The 19,615-nt window shown below is 47.1% G+C and overlaps 1 protein-coding gene across 1 annotated transcript in view; it reads right to left on the reverse strand.

The window, feature by feature from the left end:
* The window catches only part of LOC115076882 (putative gastrointestinal growth factor xP4), a 48,194-nt gene that overhangs the window by 19,459 nt on the left and 9,120 nt on the right, over nucleotides 1-19,615 (reverse strand). The window contains exon 2 of the mRNA XM_029578856.1: nucleotides 4,507-4,653. Within this exon, the coding sequence (XP_029434716.1) occupies nucleotides 4,507-4,653 (147 nt within the window). The remainder of the gene's footprint in view (nucleotides 1-4,506; nucleotides 4,654-19,615) is intronic.

Consider the following 19,615-nt stretch of genomic DNA (forward strand, 5'->3'; position numbering starts at 1 on the left):
CTTCTCCCCGGCTGCCTGCTCCTCCGTGCAGCGGGGCCGACCCACTGCGAGCTCCCCCTCGCGGCCGGGAACCCCGCTGTCTGTCCGGGCTTCCCCCGACGTGCCTCTGCCATCCCGGGGTCCTTGGCCGGCAGGGAGGGCGTCCCTGCCGGTGCCCGTGCTGCAGTCTGGGTCCTCGCCCGGCAGGGAGGCCGTCTCTGCCGGTGCCTGCAGTCTACTCAGCTTTACAGCCCCTGCAGCCAGCCTTACCTTCTCTCCTGCTTCTGACTCCACGGCTGGAAGCCGCTCCAGCAGCCTGCCACTTCTCCAGCTTCAGGGCAGGGCTGCCCTCATGCTTGCCTGGCTTCCATGGCTCCTCCACGTGGCTGGGAACACCACCAGCTTCCAGCACTCATCTCTCCAGCTCCCTAGGGCGCGAGCGCGCGCCTCTCATCTGTTCTTCAAGGGCCAGCCAGGTGTGGCCCCTGCTGGCTCCTCCCTGGGCGTTGTCCACCTCAGCTCTACAAAGGGATTCAGCGTCCAGTCTGTCTTTGCCTTCACAAGGAGTTGGTCACTCCTGAGGTCCTCGTTCCAGGAGCTGCCTTGTGGTCCAGCCTTCTGCAAGGTCTAAGTGGTCCATGTTTTCCGTTGAAGCTTCCTGTCCTGTGTTCCAGTCCTGATGTCTTCAGTTGTTCCAGTCCTGATGTTTGCTTGTTCCTGTTCCTGTCTCGAGGCCCGATTCCTATCCAGTATCCATGATCCAGTCCAGATAGTACAAGCCTTGCACCTGTTCCTGAAACCCGCCTGAAAGCTAAGTACCTTGCCTTGAATCTCCTGAAAGCTAGCACCTTGATCCTGTGTCCTCTAATGTCCTGGTACCTCGCAGCAAGCCACGCCGTGGTCTGTGACCAGCCCTCGGGGCAGGCTGTTTAGGGCCATCTGTGATGCAAGCCATGTACCTCGTTTTCAAGTCTCTGAGAAGTCCTTGTTCCTGACCCTGTATCCTGCCTTGGCTGCCGGTGCGCAGCAATCCAGCTTCTCCCCTGTGACCTTGATGTCGGTGCCAGATCCAGTTCTTGATCCAGTCCTATATGTGCTGCCCTTCGTCTTTTTCTGGTTCCTGAGCCTTCTGGCCTGTTGGGCCCTGGAGTGGCCAACAGGTGGGATTCGTCCCTGCGCTTAGGAGCTTCTGCCCTGCCAGCCGACGGGGCTTCGGATGACAGTATCCCAGCATCGGAGTTCGCGTCGCCTGGTTCTCTCCTCCATTATCCCGTTCTCTGCGTGGTCCGTGACCTGCCCTCCAAGGCAGTGTTGGGGATGCGTGGGACAGGGTGGCTCGTGTCTCAGTCCCAGGAGTGGTCTGAGCAGGGTACCCTGAGGGACTGTGCTCAAGTCTTCCTTCAGTCCTTGTTCCTGAGTCTACATCTGCACCTTCAGTACCTCACCTCTGAACCTACCCCTGCATCTTCAGTACCTCGCTTCTGAATCTACCTCTACACCTTCAGTATCTTGCTTCTGAGTCTACGTCTGCACTTCCAGTACCCTGTTCCTGAGTCTCGTCTGAATCTATGTTCCAGTCTTCGCTGCCCTGGCCTCTGTCTGGCCTGCCGCTTCGTGCCGTACCCTGCGGCAGGTCCGAAAGGGCTGGGAACGGTCGGAGGACTGTTCACAAGACCAACATTGCGTTGTTGGGTCTTCCGAAGCGTGCAGGTCCGGAGGAGGGCCTGTCGCCTGGTCATCACTCCAGTCTTGCTTCCGTCCTACCCATGCTCGGGCATGCCACGCCTCCCGCGGCCCTCTTCGGAATCCTCTGGGGCGAGCTGCGGCCCAAGGACACACCTCTCTCAGGAAGTGGGATCGCTCTCCGAGTGCTCCGCAACATGCAATGAAAAAAAATGTAACAAAAAAATCATTAAAAGGACCATTCAAACTACATTAGTTCAGGCATTTAAACATCTGACAAACCTTGATAAGAAAATACAGTTTTGCAAAATTCACGGTGGGATTTTGGATTTATTTTATTTTATCCAAACAAAGATAGTGCACTCTGCCTACAGAGCACCCTACAAACGCCCAACTACATGAGTGCTTCACGTTCACCTTCAGCAAGCCTTAGACCTGCTCAGGGATGGTAAAAGTCCAGACCGGGTGCTGCCGCACACTGTAGCTTCTATTACTATCCATGGGAGCAATAGTGATATCTGTTTGATCATTGCCCCCTGTGGCAAGTCTTATGCAGGGAACAAAATAGATACCATCAGAGCTCTGTATAGAGGATCCTTACTTGATAAAAAAAAAACACAGAAAACACTACAAATCAATCCCAAAGGCCTAATTTTAAAAAGCATTTACACATTTACAATTGGGTTTTGCATATGTACATGCACTTTACCCATGTAAGTGGCCATTTGAAAACTGCTACAATACAGGCCATTGAATTATCCATAGGGTTTATTTGCGCAAGTGCATTTTACTTGAGTAAATGGCTTTTGAAAATTGCTACAGTAGTATGTTACATTTACACACCTAACTCCTTTGAAAATTACCCTCTAAATGTTTAATATCCATATTTGCTCTTTCGCAGCTTTTGATGCCTCCTTCTTCATGCTGTCTTTTTTTTTTTTTTATGCCTGGATTATTGCAATAGCTTCCTTGCCAATCTTCCCGATTCTCCTTGTTGCCCGGTGCGATTTCTTCCGAACTCTGCTGCCAGACTTCTCTAGATGCTGCCTCGCTATGCTTATTGCTTCTCCTCTTCGCTGGCTTCCTGTCAGGCTCTGCTGCTCACTGCTCATTCTCCTGGTTTCCAGTTTCAGATGCATTCATGGACTGCCCCCTGCCCCATTTCTCGTTGCTTATTCATTCTTACTTTGCTCCACGTCTTGTCTGACCCCCGTCTCCTGCGCGCCTTCCTATCGCACATACTAACCAGGCCTCCTTTCAGCTTGCTGCCGTCTAGCACCCTTCCACCGGAACCAGTTACCCCCATATTTTTTGGTGCGCTGACCACCGACCCGATCCGGTGACCACCGACTTCATGCCGGCCACCGACAGCTTGACAGACCTTGCTGCAGCTAGTGCCGACGAACCGTCCTGGGGCCTCCCTGCTCCTCCACCGGAAGTGAAGGAGAAGAAGCCCGGAAGGAAAAGTGGGTCACTGTGAGTGACTCACACAAAAGGGTCAGACAGGTCGGCATGGATACCGGAATGTAGGGTATGGGCGCTGCCATTTTATGAAATCATAGCTAGCTAATGGGGGGTGAAGAAAAGCGTGCGCCGCGGGGCGCACCAAATTAGATGGATAATAAGTTATATACGTGGGGAGTCGCGATGCGTTTCGCCTCCCCACGTATATAACGAATAGTGCAAGATACGTTGCGGATCGCCAATATGGCAAAAACGAATGCGCATCCCTACAGTGTTCTAGGGACTATCTTGCCCCTGGGGGAGGCTGTGATGCCATTCATTGGAGCAACATAAGAATAATCCAAAGACAGATATAGAGCCGGTGCGCGCATGTTATAAAATTGGGGGAGGTGCACACAAGGGGAGGTTTGATTGTGGCAACATTCGTGCGGCGACGCATCACGGCCTTTTCCAGTTCCCTCCCAATTTAGGAGTGGACTGGGAGGGAATTTTCCTACCCCCTACCCTAACCTCCCTTCCCCTTCCTTTCTCCTCCCCACCCTCTAAAACCCATTTTAAAATTTTTGTACCTTTTATTTTGCAAGTTACTTCAGGGCCCGACCTGAAGTAACTTGCGCGCGCCGGCAGCGGGCTGGTGCGCTAGACTCCAGGACAGCGAGGAATGGCGCTGTCCTGGGCCGCCCCGGCACTTACACGCATCTCGGGGCTTACACGCGTGGCCGGGCCAGTTTGATAATTGGCCCGGCGCACATAAGGCCTGGGATTTATGTGCGCCGGAGTTTTTAAATCCGGCCTATAGTGCTTTAACTTCAGAACCTTAAACACCATAACCAAAATTTTGAAGTCGATACAATATTTTATTGGGAGCCAATGTAATTCATGCAGTCACGAAAATAAATGCCCCCACCACTACCCACCGAGACTCAGGTGAGCTGTGGAGATTTGCAAGACTTGAAAGTCTTCCTTTCTTAATCTTTTTTTCCTTTTACTTTGAGAAAGAGCTTCAGAAGCACAACCTCTCAGTCTGAAATCCAGGAGACAAATAACTCAATACAAAATGTTGATTGCTCAAGTAATAGCTTACTTTCAGTTCAGGCTGAAAAAAATGAGAAACTAACTTTCAATCCATGCAGATGCCAGCTGGGACAGGTCAAATTCTTGACCTTGATTGGTCCTGCTCCTCCCTGGTTTGCCTTGAGTAGAAAAAAATCTCTGCAGTTTTGCCTACCTCAAACTTGAATGGAATTTGAAAATGAATGAAAATGAAAATATTTTTTCAGGGGAATTATCTGTTTCATTTTTAATAACAAAATGAAAATTCTCTGATTTGTATTGGATTACACATTCAGTTCGAAGAAATACACCTCCATAATATATTACCTTCCTTCACCCGGTTCTTGTAGCACTGGATACCATTAACAGCACTGGAATCAAAGCAACATGCTCTCAATGTGCATTCATTAGAAGAGATGCCTGGATATCCGCATTCTATCCTTGCATGAGGTGGAATTTTACAAACACCTTGCTCTGTTAAAAACAAAATACAAGATATTGTGTCTGCCTTTCATTTCAAAGCACTCAGCATTCATAAAACTTGTTCCACTGGGTAATATGAACAGAACTGTAATGTGAATGTATTTCTGAAGTTGTTTGCAATTGGAAGCTCTTACAGAAAAGGCTTATACATTTTCTAAAAAGGATTAGAGTAATGTGTACTTTATCTATGGAAGATGAAAAAATGGAGTCTTTCTATCATAATAACAAAAGCAGTGCCAGGCTGGGTCAGACCAAGCTCCATTAAGCCCAGCGTTCTGTCTCTGAGAGAATGCCAGTCTGGAGCTCAAGAACCCGGCAGATTCCCAATAGTTGATCTCTTTCTTGTATATCACTTCCAGGCATAAGCGCTGCTTTCCCAAGTCTACTTGTCTAATAACTGTTCATGGACTTTTCCTTCAGGATCTTATCCAATCCTCTTTTGAACCTCACAATGTTATTTGCCTTGACCATGTCCTCTGGCAGGAGATTCCATAGCTTGATGGGTGCTAAGTGAAAAAATACTTCCTACAATTTGTTTTACATCTTCCTTGATGAGAGAGGAAAAATGTTCAAACTTTTTTGTTCATTTAACTTTGAATATGAACTTCTGAGAAACAGCTTTTAATTTCAAATAAATAGTATCAATGTGATATACAGTATACTTACTATTAACAGAAAGTAGATAAGAGTAAAAAATAAAATGTATTTATCAATCATTAGGAAACATTTAAGCCTTGTTTGACAAAAATACAAATGTAAATAACAATGCAATGGGGACAAGAGGGCAGACATTTTAGTTTCCAAGAGGTTTAAGAACATAACATAAAATTTGCCATACAATCAGACCAAAGCTTCATCAAGTCCTGTATCCTGTTTCCAACAGTGGCCAATCCAGGACCCAAGTACCTGGCAAGCTCCAAAAGGTTGATAGATTCCATGCAGCTTATCCCAGGTATAGGAAGGGGATTTCCCCATGTCCAACAATGGTTTATGGACTTTTCTTCTAGAAACTTGCCCAAACCTTTTTTAAACCCAGCTATACTAACAGCTTTTACCACATCCTCCAAATCAAGTTTAATTCTGCATTGAGTAAAAAAATATTTTCTCCTATTTGTCTTAAATGTATTACAGAGTACCTTCATATTGTACGTTTTCAAAATGTATTGAAGGTGATGTCACTGTAGAAAGCTGGATTATTAATAGATCTGCAATACTATTAATTGTTCTAACAAAGTTATGTAAACATATTTTTTATTATTTATGGGTTTTTAAGGGCACAAGTTCCTTTTCAGATGCCAGTAGTCTGGAGGATTCAGAAAGAGGAGAGAGGTGGTAAAGAGATGAATGAAAGTCAATATAAGGAAAGCGAGGGGTGAGAGGGAGATGAAATGATAGAAATGATAGCAAAGATAGAGGGGGAAATCAAGAAAGAAATACTGGAAAATCAGATTAATGAGAAAGATGGGTTTCAGAGAGAGAGAGATGTGGAGGAGGATATAAAGCAGACAGGAGGTGAGGAAAGGGGAGACTGGAAGAAAAGTTAGGATAAGGTAGCCAAGAGAGTGAGAAAAAAAAAGCCCTGAACAGAAGTAGAGAAACTTTTTCTTTTTAGATCAGGATTTGGAATAGGTAGCACAGTGTTCTAGGGACTATCTTGCCCCTGGGGGAGGCTGTGATGCCATTCATTGGAGCCACAAGAATAATCCAAAGATAGATAGAAATATAGGTGTTGGTAGAAAAATAACCATTTGATCCACCCATTCTGCCCATTTGTTCCTGTGCTGTTACAGGATTTACTTAATCTGTGGTCCTCTGCCTTCCTCCTCCATAACGACTTAGGTGCCTAGATCTGAATAAATTTACATTTTCCCATGCTAGAGAGCTAAATTCAGGTCTCTATTTGTACTGGTATCTAAAGTTAAGTTCAGAATAAATGGGCAGAGAGGGATTGGGGTCACGTCTAGTAAAGTAAATTAGGCACAAGAAAGTCCATATTCAGTAAGACGGCTAAAGTTTGCCAGATAACGTATCCTAGATATTCAATGGGATAATCATCCCACTGAATACACTTGCCTAAAGTTATCTGGCTACACGTAGTCAAATAACTTAAAAATATAACCAGCTGTGTTTGAATATACCCAGTTAAGTTTTTAAGTAATCTGGCCTTGTGTGAAAAAATGATGAGTACATATGCACTCTGCAGTGCAAACATCATTGGCAGCAGGAGATTAAATCATATATAATCATCACACGCCATAAAAAAACACTCAAAAAATCTTGTGAAAATAAGAACAATTTTCAAAGTGTGTTAGGAAAACAGTATAACTGCATTTTTTTTAAACAGATTTACTTTTGAAAATTCATACAGTGGGGCAGATTTTAATACCTACGCGCAGGTGTAGATTTATTTATTTATTTTAATTTTTTATATACCGGAATTCCTGTATACAATACAAATCAATCCGGTTTACAATAAACAAATTAACCCTGGTTGGGGCGGTCCGACCTGGGCTTATTACAAGGAACATTGAAAGTAACAATAACATTTAACAAATAACAATTAACATTATTCGTGTTTTGAAACAGTATGTGTGTTCAACTTTTTACAAGGAACTTTAGTAGCATATATAGTCTACAAGTATACAGTTATATAGTATGTAATTAATGACTGTTAAATAAACATTGCGAATAAGCAAGTACATAAAGTGTCAAGGTGTTAGTGACACCCTGCAATGGTTGGAGCTGAAAGTCAGGAGGAGGTGCCTAGTTACACCCTGGGAATTGGAACGCTTGCCTGAAGAGCCAGGTTTTTAACCTTTTTTTGAACTCTGGTAGACTGGGTTCGAGTCGTAGGTCTGGTGGGAGCGCATTCCATTGGTGTGGTCCCGCAGTTGAGAGTGCTCTTTTTCTTAGAGTTGATTTAGCTGGAGCTGCGACTAATGTGCCTTTGTAGGTGCTTCTGATGGGTCTGGAAGATAAATGTGGACGAAGTTGAGTTTGTAGAGATATAGGTGCGACGTTATGAATTGCTTTATGAATAATGGTTAAGGTTTTATATAGGATTCTCTGTTTGATGGGTAACCAGTGGAGGTTGCTCAGGATGGGGGTAATATGGTCTCTTCTATTAGTGTTAGGATTCTGGCTGCGGTGTTTTGTACCATCTGTAGAGGTTTTATGCTGTTGGAGGGGAGGCCAAGTAGGATTGAGTTGCAGTAATCAAGTTTCGAAAAAATAATGGATTGTAGAACGAGGCGAAAGTCATTGAAGTGAAGGAGTGGCTTTAGCTTCTTTAGGACCTGTAGTTTAAAGAAGCAATCCCTGGTGGTTGTGTTTATGAATTTTTTTAGGTTAAGTTGGTTGTCAAGCCATGCTCCTAGATTCCTGACGTCTGCAGAGAGCTCCATGTTTGAAGATGTGGGTTGTGCAAGGCTAGGTGGGTGGGTGTTTAGGTTGTGTGAAATCAGTAGCAACTCTGTTTTGCTGGAGTTTAGAATCAGGTTCAGGCTGGAGAGTAGTTGTTTAATTGGTTGAAGACAATTCTCCCAGTAGGCGAAGGTTTTTTGAATTGATTCTGTGATGGGGATGAGGATCTGGATGTCGTCTGCATAGAGGTAATGAGTAAGCTTGAGTTGTGATAGCAAATGGCAGAGGGGGAGGAGGTAAATGTTGAACAGGGTGGGAGAGAGGGATGAACCTTGTGGTACGCCTTGGTCTGATAGGATGGGGTCAGATTCCTTGTTAATTCTGACCTTGTAAAACCTGTTTGATAGGAACGATTTGAACCAACTGAGAGCTGTGCCTTTGATTCCTATGTTTGATAGTTGATCTAGGAGTTGTGAGTGATTTACCGTGTCGAACGCTGAAGATAGATCTAACAGGACCAGTAAGAATGACTGTTTTTTCTCCAGGTTCAAAAGTAATTTATCAGTGAGAGAAAGCAAAAGGGACTCTGTGCTTAGTGATTTACAAAAACCGTATTGAGCAGGGGAAAGAATGTTGTGCTCCTCGAGATATTCGGAAAGTTGTTTATTTACAGCTTTTTCCATCAGTTTGGAGATCAGGGGCAGGTTTGCAATGGGTCTGAAGTTGGCTGGGTCCATGGGTGAAGCAGTTGGTTTTTTCAGTAGTGGTTTGAGGATTGCAAGTTTTAGCTGTTTAGGAACTGTGCCCAGGGCTAAGGAGGTATTAATGATTTCTGCAATAGGTTTTGCGACGGTGCTAGGGATGGCGGTGAGCAAATTAGTAGGAAGTGGGTCAGAGGGATGTGCAGATGGTTTAATTTTTTAAAGTAAATTTTCAATTTCCATGGTGGATGTGGGCTCAAATGACTCTAGTTTAGCATTCAGAGTGGGTTGGTATGTGCTCTGAGGTGTTGGTAGATTGTGATGGGTTGTAAGGGAGCGAGTAAGGTTTGAGATTTTTGTCTTAAAGTAGGTGGCTAATTCGTTCGTTGTGCGCAAATGTTATAAAATCCGGGGTCCGTGCGCGCAAGGGGGTCCACACTTGTGCACCTTGCGCGCGCCGAGCCCTGATGGCTTTCCCTCCGAGGCCGCTCCGAAATCGGAGTGGCCTTGGAGGGAACCTTCCTTCCGCCCCCCCCCCCCCACCTTCCCTTCCCTTGCCCAACCTAACCCCCCCCCCCCCAATACCTTTGTTTTGTAAGTTGTACCTAGAGGCCCTGCGGAGGCCTCTGGCCACGCCCATGCCCCTCCTCAGGCCGCCCCCTTCCTGCCCCTTTTTTCAAGCCCCGTGACACACGCGTGTCCTGGGGCTTGTGCGCGTCGCCGGGCCAATGCAAAATAGGCTCTGCACGCGTAGGGCTTTTAAAATCTGCCCCAGTATGTTCACAGTATTGTGGGGCTGTTTTCCTAGCAATCTAAACATTATAAGGGACTTTCCGAGGTTTGAGTTTATGATGGTGATTGGTGTTTAATAACTTCTATATCATACAGGTATGTGGAGTATATTGTAATCATTGAAATAGAAGGGTATGGTTGTGATCATTTGTAACAGAAGATTTTTGATAGATGATGCAGGAAACGGATCTATGTTTTAAGTGTCAGAAGTGCGTATACATTAAAAAAAAAACAGTTGTGCCAAGAATCCCATAATTGGAAGTAGATGAGAAATTCAACTGTGCATTTCTTTTTATGATATGCAGTAATGTGGTGGAGGGTTAAATAATTTTATGAGAACAAAGAGCTCTGATATTGTGGAAAAATTAAAAAGCCTTGCCGGTTTATGTTCTGTATTTGGTATTTACAACAGAATTTTCAAAAGGATTTACACACATAGGGGTAGATTTTCAAAGGGTTACGCTCATAAGATATGCGCATAACCCCCGAAAACCCCGGGGCATACGCTCGTAAGATACGCGCATATGTCCCGGGGCTTTCAAAAATGGGCGGACCATGGGCGGGGCAGGGGGCAGGGTGATGGTCTGGGGGCGGGGATGGAGGCATGGCGGCAGCATGGGGGCGGTCCTGAGTCCTCGGGCACAGCAGCCAGCCGGCGCATGCAAGTTACGCCTGCATCGGGCAGGCGTAACTCGCCAAAATAAGGTGGGGGGGGGGGGGATTTAGGTAGGGCAAGGAGGTGGGTTAGATAGGGGAAGGGAGGGAAAGGTGGGGGGGGGGGGGGGGGGAGGTGAAAAAAGTTCCTTCCGAGGTGCTCCGAAATCGGGATGTAACGGATTTCGGTCCGCCCCTGGACCGCCCCCGAACTGAAATCAGAGCGGCCTTGGAGGGAACAGAGAAAGCCATCGGGGCTCCCCTAGGGCTCGGCGCGCGCAAGGTGCACAAGTGTGCACCCCATTGCATGCGCCGACCCCAGATTTTATAACACGAGTGCGGCAGCGTACGCATGTTATAAAATCGGGTGTACATCTTTGCACGTCGGATAGCGTGCACAAATGTACCCCGTGCAAGTAAGTTTAAAAATCTGCCCCATAGTGGTAGATTTTCAAAGGGTTACGCGCGTAACCCCTGAAAACCTACCCCTGCATGCGCCGAGCCTAGTTTGCATAGGCTCGGCAGCAAGCACAAGCTCCGGGATGCGCATATGTCCTGGGGCTTTCAAAAATGGGCTGGCCGGGGGCATGGCAGTGGTTTGTGGGTGGTCGGGGGCAACGCCAGGGGCATGGCGGCGGTTTGGGGGCGGTCCGGGGACAGTCCCGAATCCTCCGGCACAGCGGCCTCTGCTGGAGGATGGCGAGCCAGCGCGCGCAAGTTACGCCTGCCTTGGGCAGGCGTAACTTCGGAAGCAAAGGTGGTGGGGGGGGGGGATTTAGTGAGGGCTGGAGGATGGGTTAGATAGGGGAAGGGAGGGGAAGGTGGGGGGGGGGGGGGGGAGCCAAAAAAAAAAGTTCCCTCCAAGGCCGCTCCGATTTCGGAACGGCCTTGGAGGGAACGGGGAAAGCCATCGGGGCTTTCCTCGGGCTCGGCACGTGCAAGGTGCTCATGTGTGCACCCCTTGCGTGTGCCGACCCTGTATTTTATAAGATGTGCGCGGGAGCGCGCGCATGTTATAAAATCGGGTGAACATTTGTGCGCGCCGGGTAGCGCTCACAAATGTACCCCGCGCATGTAATATTTAAAATTGGCCCCATAAAACCTGGGCTTTTTGTACTAGAAAGAGGCAATCTGGAGGGGCAGAGTTGGAGGTTGCAAAACCACTTACCTGCCCCCCCCCCCAGTACATGTATGATGCACAGAGGGATCTGTGTGCACTTTCTAATTTTCAAAACAGACTTACATGTCTAAATTCACTGAAAATTTGGTCTACGTCCACGTGTACTTTCTATATGCAGGCTGTTACAGAATTACCCTCCCTCGCCACCAAATACTATTTTTGTGCTTATTTTTTCTTTTTTTTGGGGGGGGGGAGCGGGAGGTGATCAACACGCTAGTGATGCTTCACCCCCTCCCTCCTCAGCCTCCCTTGCCTCTTGGATTGTCTGCAATTATTTCCAAACAGAAAGGTTAAATCGGGCACTTACGGAAAAATGACTTTCCCTCCGAGCTGCTGAACCCCAGAACCAGGGCGATGGCAACAACACAGAACATCTTGTATTTCGTGGCCGTTCTCAATCTTCGCATTTACTGAGCGGATCTCAGTTCTCTCCAGGTGGTTCATCATTTTATAGACGTTATCGTGTTTGCTCTATAGGTTAAGCTAATGTTTACGTAAGGAGATTTTCTGCTGTGGTGTGATTTTTTTTTTTTAGGCTTGAATATGTACATTTCATTAATGTGCAAAGCTATAACTGTTGATCTTTCTTTAGGTTTCTGCAGAGGGCTAATGCCTCACTTTAATCTTTCTTTAATCCACCTTTAATCCACCTCTTTCTTCCGGAACTCATTCCCAGCCAGGCTCCGTGGAGACTGACCTCTCAGTTGATTTAAAAGCTAAAGCCGTTTTATACCTCCTCAATCCAACTGTGAGTCAACCTCACCCCTGAGAGGCACCAGGCCAATCTTAGGGCTCCGTCAACCCCTTTCAATTTTTCACACCCGTCGGAGCGAGTTCTAAGGGGCTTCCCTTCAGCGTCCCCGGTGTGAGCCCCAAGACAGGGCCCTCTAAGCCATTTGCAACCTTGACCGAAAACCTTCCACTACTATACAGGATCCCCCCAGGCATCCTGCATTGCTCCACTCTCTTCTAGCCTCCTTTAGCAACCTTTTCTTACAGTAATCATCCAGCCCTCATCCCCAACTGCAACCATACAGCACTCACTTCTTCCAGCAATCTAGCACTCATCTCTTCCAGCAATCATCCAGCACTCATCCTCACCAGCAACCATCAAGCACTCATCTCGTCCAGCAACCAACCAGCACTCATCTCTACCAACAACCTTCTAGCACCCATCTCCTCCAGAAATCATCCAAATTCTCTCCAAAAATCATCATGTTACAAATGTACCCCATCCCCATTATCTCACTCCCTTTCCTTAACAGAAACCATCTACCCACGCACAATTTTCAATGCTCAGAGATCAATGATTCCCATCATGATCTCTCCTCTAACCCAATTCCTGGGTCTCTCATTAATCACCCTAACTCTTCTCAACTCCCAATCCCTCTCAAAAAAAAAATCACACTTGCTCAACGACCACCTCTGGGACACAAACCTGATATTTGTGCTATAACCAAAACATGGCTGCAATCCACAGATACAGCTTTAATCAACCAATTACCAATTCAACTCTACGACTTCTTCTCTCTACCTAGACTTAAAAAAAGAGGGGGTGGAATTTTGCTAGCCGCAAAAAAAGAACTGAGACTATCCCACCAAGCCTTTAAATCGACATCTAAACTAGAAATTGGATTATTCAAATCTAATCAGTTACAAATATGTTTAATATACGGCCCCCCCCCCCCCCCCGGGCTCCTAGAATCTGACCCTTCTCCTCTCATCGAAATCATAGCCAAACACAACAATACGGACTCCCCAGCCATCATTTTAGGAGACTCCAACATCCATGTTGACTCCCCTTCACCCACCTCCAACTGTGAAGCCCTCCTATCATCTTTCCAGGCCATGGGATTTAAACAAATCATAAACAAACCCACTCCCAAAGCAGGCCACACTCTGGACCTCATCTTCATTAATGAATCCATCTCATCCACTAACCCCCCATCCCCTGGTCAGATCACTCGCTGATTTCTACGGAATTAGCTATAAGGAAAAATCCGACTCCCTTCATCCCTAAATCTACTATCCAGTTCAGAAAACCCTGTTCCTTGGACATCCTTAGCACCAGCCTCTCCAATGACCTAACTAAACTGGACCTCTCCAACGCCAACACTGCTATGACCTCGTGGATAAACATCACTCGCTCAGTAGCAAATAAAATCTGCCCCATGGCTTCGAAAGAAATCAATCCAGCCCATCCTAACAAAAACCTTGGTTGTCTATAGAATTGAAAAAGCTCAAACAAGACCTGCAACATAAAGAACAATGCTGGCGTAAGGACCCCTCCCCAACTGCCCAGGGCGCTTATAAAACCGCTATGAACATTTACAGGATCACCATTCTACATACTAGGAGAGATTTTTACGCCAAAAAAATTCATAGCTTTCTGTACGACCCTAAGACTCTATTTTCATATGTCGCATCCCTCACTACTCCTGTTCCTCCAATCATCCCAGAAGAAGAAGCCCAAAACAAATCTATGGAATTGGCCTTATTCTTCAATAAAAAATGTACTCACAACGATGACCTCATCAAACACCCAGCCTCCTCCTGCCCTAAACCCTTCCCCAGCTACCCATAAACAGATACTAGAATCTTTTGAACTCACATCCTCCCTGGAGATCGAATCTATAATCAAGAAGATGAAGCCTTCGTCATATCCAACAGACCAAATACCTACCAAACTCTTACTTACCATACCTAACACCATAGCCAAACCTCTGGCCGACATCATAAATTGCTCCCTCACTCAAGGATCTGTCCCAGACGCATTAAAAACTGTTTCACTAAAACCCTTACTAAAAAAACCTAACCTGGATCCAGCCAACCTGGCAAACTTCCGCCCCATCGCCAACTTACCATTTATCGCCAAGCTAATGGAAAAACTGGTCAACAACCGTCTCATTGATTACCTTGACTCACATAACATTATTTACCCCTCTCAATTCGGCTTCCGGAAACGCTTAAACACGGAATCACTCTTACTCTCGTTAACAGACAAAATTCTGATGGGTCTTGACAAAGGCCAATCCTACCTTCTGGCTCTTCTCGACATTTCAGCAGCGTTCGTCACAGTTAATCATTCAATCCTCATCAACCGTCTGGAGGAAATCGGCATCACAGGATCTGCACTGATCTGGTTCAAATCCTTCCTCAACAACAGGCACTACAAAGTTAGAATAAACGATAAAGAATCCCACCCCGTCCACTCCAATCAAGGAGTCCACCAAGGTTCCTCTTTATCCCCCACCCTGTTTAATATCTATCTGCGACCCCTATGCCAGTTACTAGAAAGTCTCAACCTCACCCATTTTATTTACACTGACGATGTGCAGATCTTAATCCTCATCACGGACCCCCTCTCCAGCACCCTAAACTTCTGGAACAGCTGCCTTCACTCCATCAACCACCTACTCTCTAGTCTCAATCTGGTTCTTAATACATCCAAAACTGAACTCATTGTCATCTCTCCTAATGATAATAACTAGGGATGTGAATCGTGTGCCCGATCGTTTTAACGATCGGGTTCGGCTGGGGGGGGGGGGGGGGGAATTTGATTGTTAGAGATGTGAATTGGGATCGGTTCCGATTCCAATTCACATCACTAATTTTTTTTAGTGAGGCCGGCGCCGATTAAAAAAAAAACAAAAAAAACCCACCCCGACCCTTTCAAATTACCCCCTTAGCCTCCCCCACTCTCCCGACCCCCCCCCCCCCCCAAAAAAAACTTTTTACACATACCTGGTGTTCCAGGGGGGCCGCGGGGAGCGATCTCCCGTTCCCAGGCCATCAGCTGCGCAAAAAAAAAAATGGCGCCGATGGCCCTTTGCCCTTACCATGTGACAGGGTATCTGTGCCATTGGCCGGTCCCTGTCACATGGTAGGAGCACTGGATGGCTGCCGCCATCTTTAAAAATGGGGGCTGGCCCATGGGGCCAGCCCCCATTTTTGGGGCCCATGGGCCATTGGGGCCGGCCCCATTGGCCAGCCCCTTTAAAAAAGGGGCTGGCCAATGGCACGGATACCCTGTCACATGGTAAGGGCAAAAAGCCATTGGCGCCATCTTTATGAGTGGCAGCCGATGGCCCGAGAGCGGGAGATCGCTCCCCGCGCCCCCCCCTGGACCACCAAGTAATTTAAAAAGGTTTTTGGGGGGTCGGGTGGGGGAGACTAAGGGGGTCGGTTTAAAGGGTCGGGTGGGATTTTTTTTAATCAGGCTATCGGCGCCATTTATATTAGTGGCAGCCAACATGGCGCCAATGGCCCGAGAACGGGAGATTGCACCGGAACCCCCCACTGGACCACCAGGTAATTTAACATGTTGGGGGGGTTCGGGAGGGTAAGGGATTGGTTTTAAAGGGTCGGGTGGGGTTTTTTTTTATCGGGCCATCGGTGCCATTTATATTAATAGCAGCCAAAATGGCGCCGATGGCCCCGAGAGCGGGAGATCGCGCCGGGACCCTCCCCACTGGACCACCAGGTAATTTAACATTTTGGGGGGTTCGGGAGGGTAAGGGATTGGTTTTAAAGGGTCGGGGTGGGTTTAGGGGTTGTTTTGGTGTGCCAATTTTCCCGTCCTCCCCCAAATAATTCCCGTGCCCCATTTAACGATTTTTGACGATAAATCGGGGGAATTTGTATTGTATCGCGCACTCTAATGATTTTTGACGATTTAAAATCATCTGACGATTTTTTAAAATTGTCAAAAAACGATTCACATCCCTAATAATAACCCCCTCGTCTGCAACCCAATCTTACCTTCAGCAAACCAGTTGAGAGACCTCGGTGCTATTCTGGACAACAGAATGAACTTCAAAAAGTTCATCAACAACACTACTAAGGAATGCTTCTATAAGCTACATGTTTTAAAACAGCTAAGACCTCTCCTGCACTTTCATGATTACCGTTCTGTCCTCCAAGCCATACTGTTTTCAAAGATTGACTACTGCAACATGCTACTGCTCGGCCTAGCCTCCTCCACAACTAAACCTCTACAGATGCTGCAAAACGCCGCAGCCAGGATCCTCACAAATTCTTGTCGTAAGGACCACATCACACCGATATATAAAAACCTACACTGGCTTCCCATCCATTATAGAATACTGTTCAAGACCTTGACCATCATCCACAAAACCATCTACCATCATTCCTCACTCCAACTCACAATCCCACTCGAATTCCATACTTCCACCAGGCCGATTAGATCCACTTACAAAGGAACTCTCCAGGTGCCCCCACACAAATCCTTCTTCCACAATTCCTTTCAAAAACGAGCAATGTCCTCTGCGGGACCACATTTATGGAACACACTACCCCCAGATCTACGCCAGGAACAATGTCTTCTCTCCTTTAGAAAGAAACTGAAGACTTGGCTATTTTCTCAAGCCTTCCCCTGATGAGACACTCCACAACTAGCAATGACTCTTACACCCCCTTATCACCTTCCCTCCTCGCCTCGAGCCTATAACCCTGCCTGCCACTGCCCCATCTCTAGCCCTTGTTGTCTCCCCGGTATGATGCCTCCCCTACCACTTATCTAAAGGAGCCATTAAGATCGAATCTCTTAGTTAAATTAACCGCTAAATTAGCTTTCCATGCTAATTAATTGTTTTTTGCTATCTCAAATTACTTTTAGAAGTGTTATGTTAATCTAATTCTTTCCTTTCAATTGTCCTGAATTGTACTCCCTGTTCATTGTAATTTTCTTTCATTCGATTAATTATGGTTTCCCCTGGTTTTGTTGTAAACAGGTACGATAAGACTTTGTCTTGAGCATCGGTATATTAAAAGAATTTAAATAAAATAAATAAATAAAATACTCTTTGTCAGGAAGAGCTTGAACTGTTCTCTGCCATAGATGGAGACCTGGAGAACGAAGATGTGCACTTTTAGGGGGCAAAATAGTCCATTTGCTGTAACTTGAAATGATTTTTAATCTAGTGACTTAGAAAAGCAGAAATATTCCTTCATCAGATTCTTTCTACAGCACATCAACAAAGACAGTGGGTTCCAAAATATATGACCTCTGGTAGAATTTAGGACAATGGTGTTCACCTCCTTACTCTTGCAGAAAGGGTCCTAGTTTAATTTATTTCCACAGAGTTCCAGCATGCCATGTTCCAGGGAAGGCTCCTGCAGAAATTGTTGAAGATAATTTGATGTTGATATCAATCTGTGGAGCATTTCAGAAACTGGACAATTCATTGAAGATTAGACAGAGAAAAATGCTTGCATGCTTCAATGGTACAACCTAATATTTAAGATTGACAGCTCTTGCATTGATTGGCCTGCATTACAAGAACAGGACATATGGATATTGAATCAAGTACTGAAAGGAGAAGGGGCAATGAAATCCAGCTTGGCAGATTCTCATGGATCTGAATATCTTCAATTGAAGTGCTATATGTTGCGATCCTGCTCTTGGCTCTCACCCTTCTTCAGGCCAGCCGGCTCAACCCCCAATGTTGTTTGGCCGGCACGGTAGGAACACAAATGGTGCCGGCCGTCCATTGCTCCTACCATGTGACAGGGGCCAACCAATGGCACCGGTAGCCCCTGTGACATAGTAAGGACAAAGGCTATTGGCACCATTTTGAATACTGGCAGCTGACGGCCCGAGTGCAGGAGATCGCTCCAGGACCCCTGTTGGCCACCAGGGACTTTTGGCAAGTCTTGGGGGGGTCAGGAGAGTGGGGGTTTTATTCGTTAATGATACGTTGCGTTCGTGGGGGTTCACTATATGTTTCGGAACCCCACGAATGCAACGAATAAGGACCAATACGTTGCGGATTGTGCATTCGTTCAAAACGAATGCACATCCCTACCTTCCATCCCCGGTCTCACATGGCAGCTGGAGCCACCCTCAGTCCTTCCTGAGCAGTATGGAAGCTGCCTCCTACGTCGGGGCCTGCATGGCCCAGCTCCAGCTCCTCCTCGACGTCGGCGTCTGCAGGGCCGCTGTCCAGGGTCTGCAGACTTCTTCTTCCTGCCTTTTCTAAGGTACGGGGCCGCCTCTCTCTGCACTTCTTGTAGGGCCAGTGAGGGAGTGGTTCCTGCTCCACCCTGATGTTGTCATCTTCCTGGATCCATCTCTTCAGCCTACAAAAGTCTCCTCAGCTCAGTCCTTCCTTGCCTTCACAAGGAATAAGTCTTCTTTAGGACTCCACGTCTGTTTCTCCTCCTAGGCACTCTGTTCCGTGTGGGTTCCCATGTCTTCGTTCCATGTTCTGGTCTCTGCTCCAATGTCCGTATGTTCTTTGATGTTCCATGATGTCCAGTTGTCTGCCATCCATGATGTCCAGTTGCCCATCCGTTTCTGATGTCTAGATGTCCATCTGTTCCAGATGTCTTCAGCTCCGCCTGACCCATCCCTCATGGTCCATGACCAGCCCGGCTGGGTTGGTAGGGCGCGTAGTGGCCCAGTGGTCCGTGATCACCCCGGCTGGGGTGTGTAGGGTGCTGGTGGGCCTTTCCATCAGGCGGCACCGAGAAATCATCTCTTCCCTTGTCAGTCTGCCTTGATGTCCGTAACCTTGATGTCTGCCTTGCCTTGATGTTCTTGCCTGACGTGTCCTTCCCTGGACAGGTCCTGTCCTGCAATGTGGTCCGCAACCAGTCCGGCTGGGCTGAGTAGGGCGCCAGAATGGACATTGTCTGCCTGGAGGTGTTGCGTCCGTCGCTGCTCGATGCACTCACTTCGCCCTCTCTACCTCTGTGGCGACTCCTTCCGGGTCTGATGGACGGCTATAGCAGCGGTGTCTCCCTCCAGCGTCCCTGGACCGGCTCAACGCTGCAGATCTGCCATGTTGCCTGATGACGTAGGCTGCGCGCTTCGACTATTGTACCCGCAAGGGCGCGAACCTCAGGAGCATCCCCCTGAGCTGATATCATCCGCTTCCAATATAAAAGGTCTCAGTATTCGCTAATTAATCAAGTTAGCAAGGACAAGGCCACGGACAATGACAAGGATTCGGACTCGCTACGAATTCGTCCAAGCTACTCTGCCTCCTCTGACTTACCAGGGGTACCCACTCCTCGGGGGTCTCGCTCTCTTTTCTTTATTTCAGATTGCAGATAGGAACTGGTACTCACTCCTCGAGGGTCCATGTTCCTGAATACTCTGAAGATTCTCTACTGCCTGGAAGCTATCGCAGATACAGACATTTGTGAGTTACCGTCGCTCTCTCAGAGCTTTCCCTGGAACCAGGTACTCGCTCCTCGAGGGTCTAACCCTTTCCAGCTACTGAGCCTCTTTAAGACC

This window comes from Rhinatrema bivittatum, chromosome 15, assembly GCF_901001135.1.
Source record: "Rhinatrema bivittatum chromosome 15, aRhiBiv1.1, whole genome shotgun sequence".
In the NCBI taxonomy this organism is placed as follows: Eukaryota; Metazoa; Chordata; class Amphibia; order Gymnophiona; family Rhinatrematidae; genus Rhinatrema; species Rhinatrema bivittatum.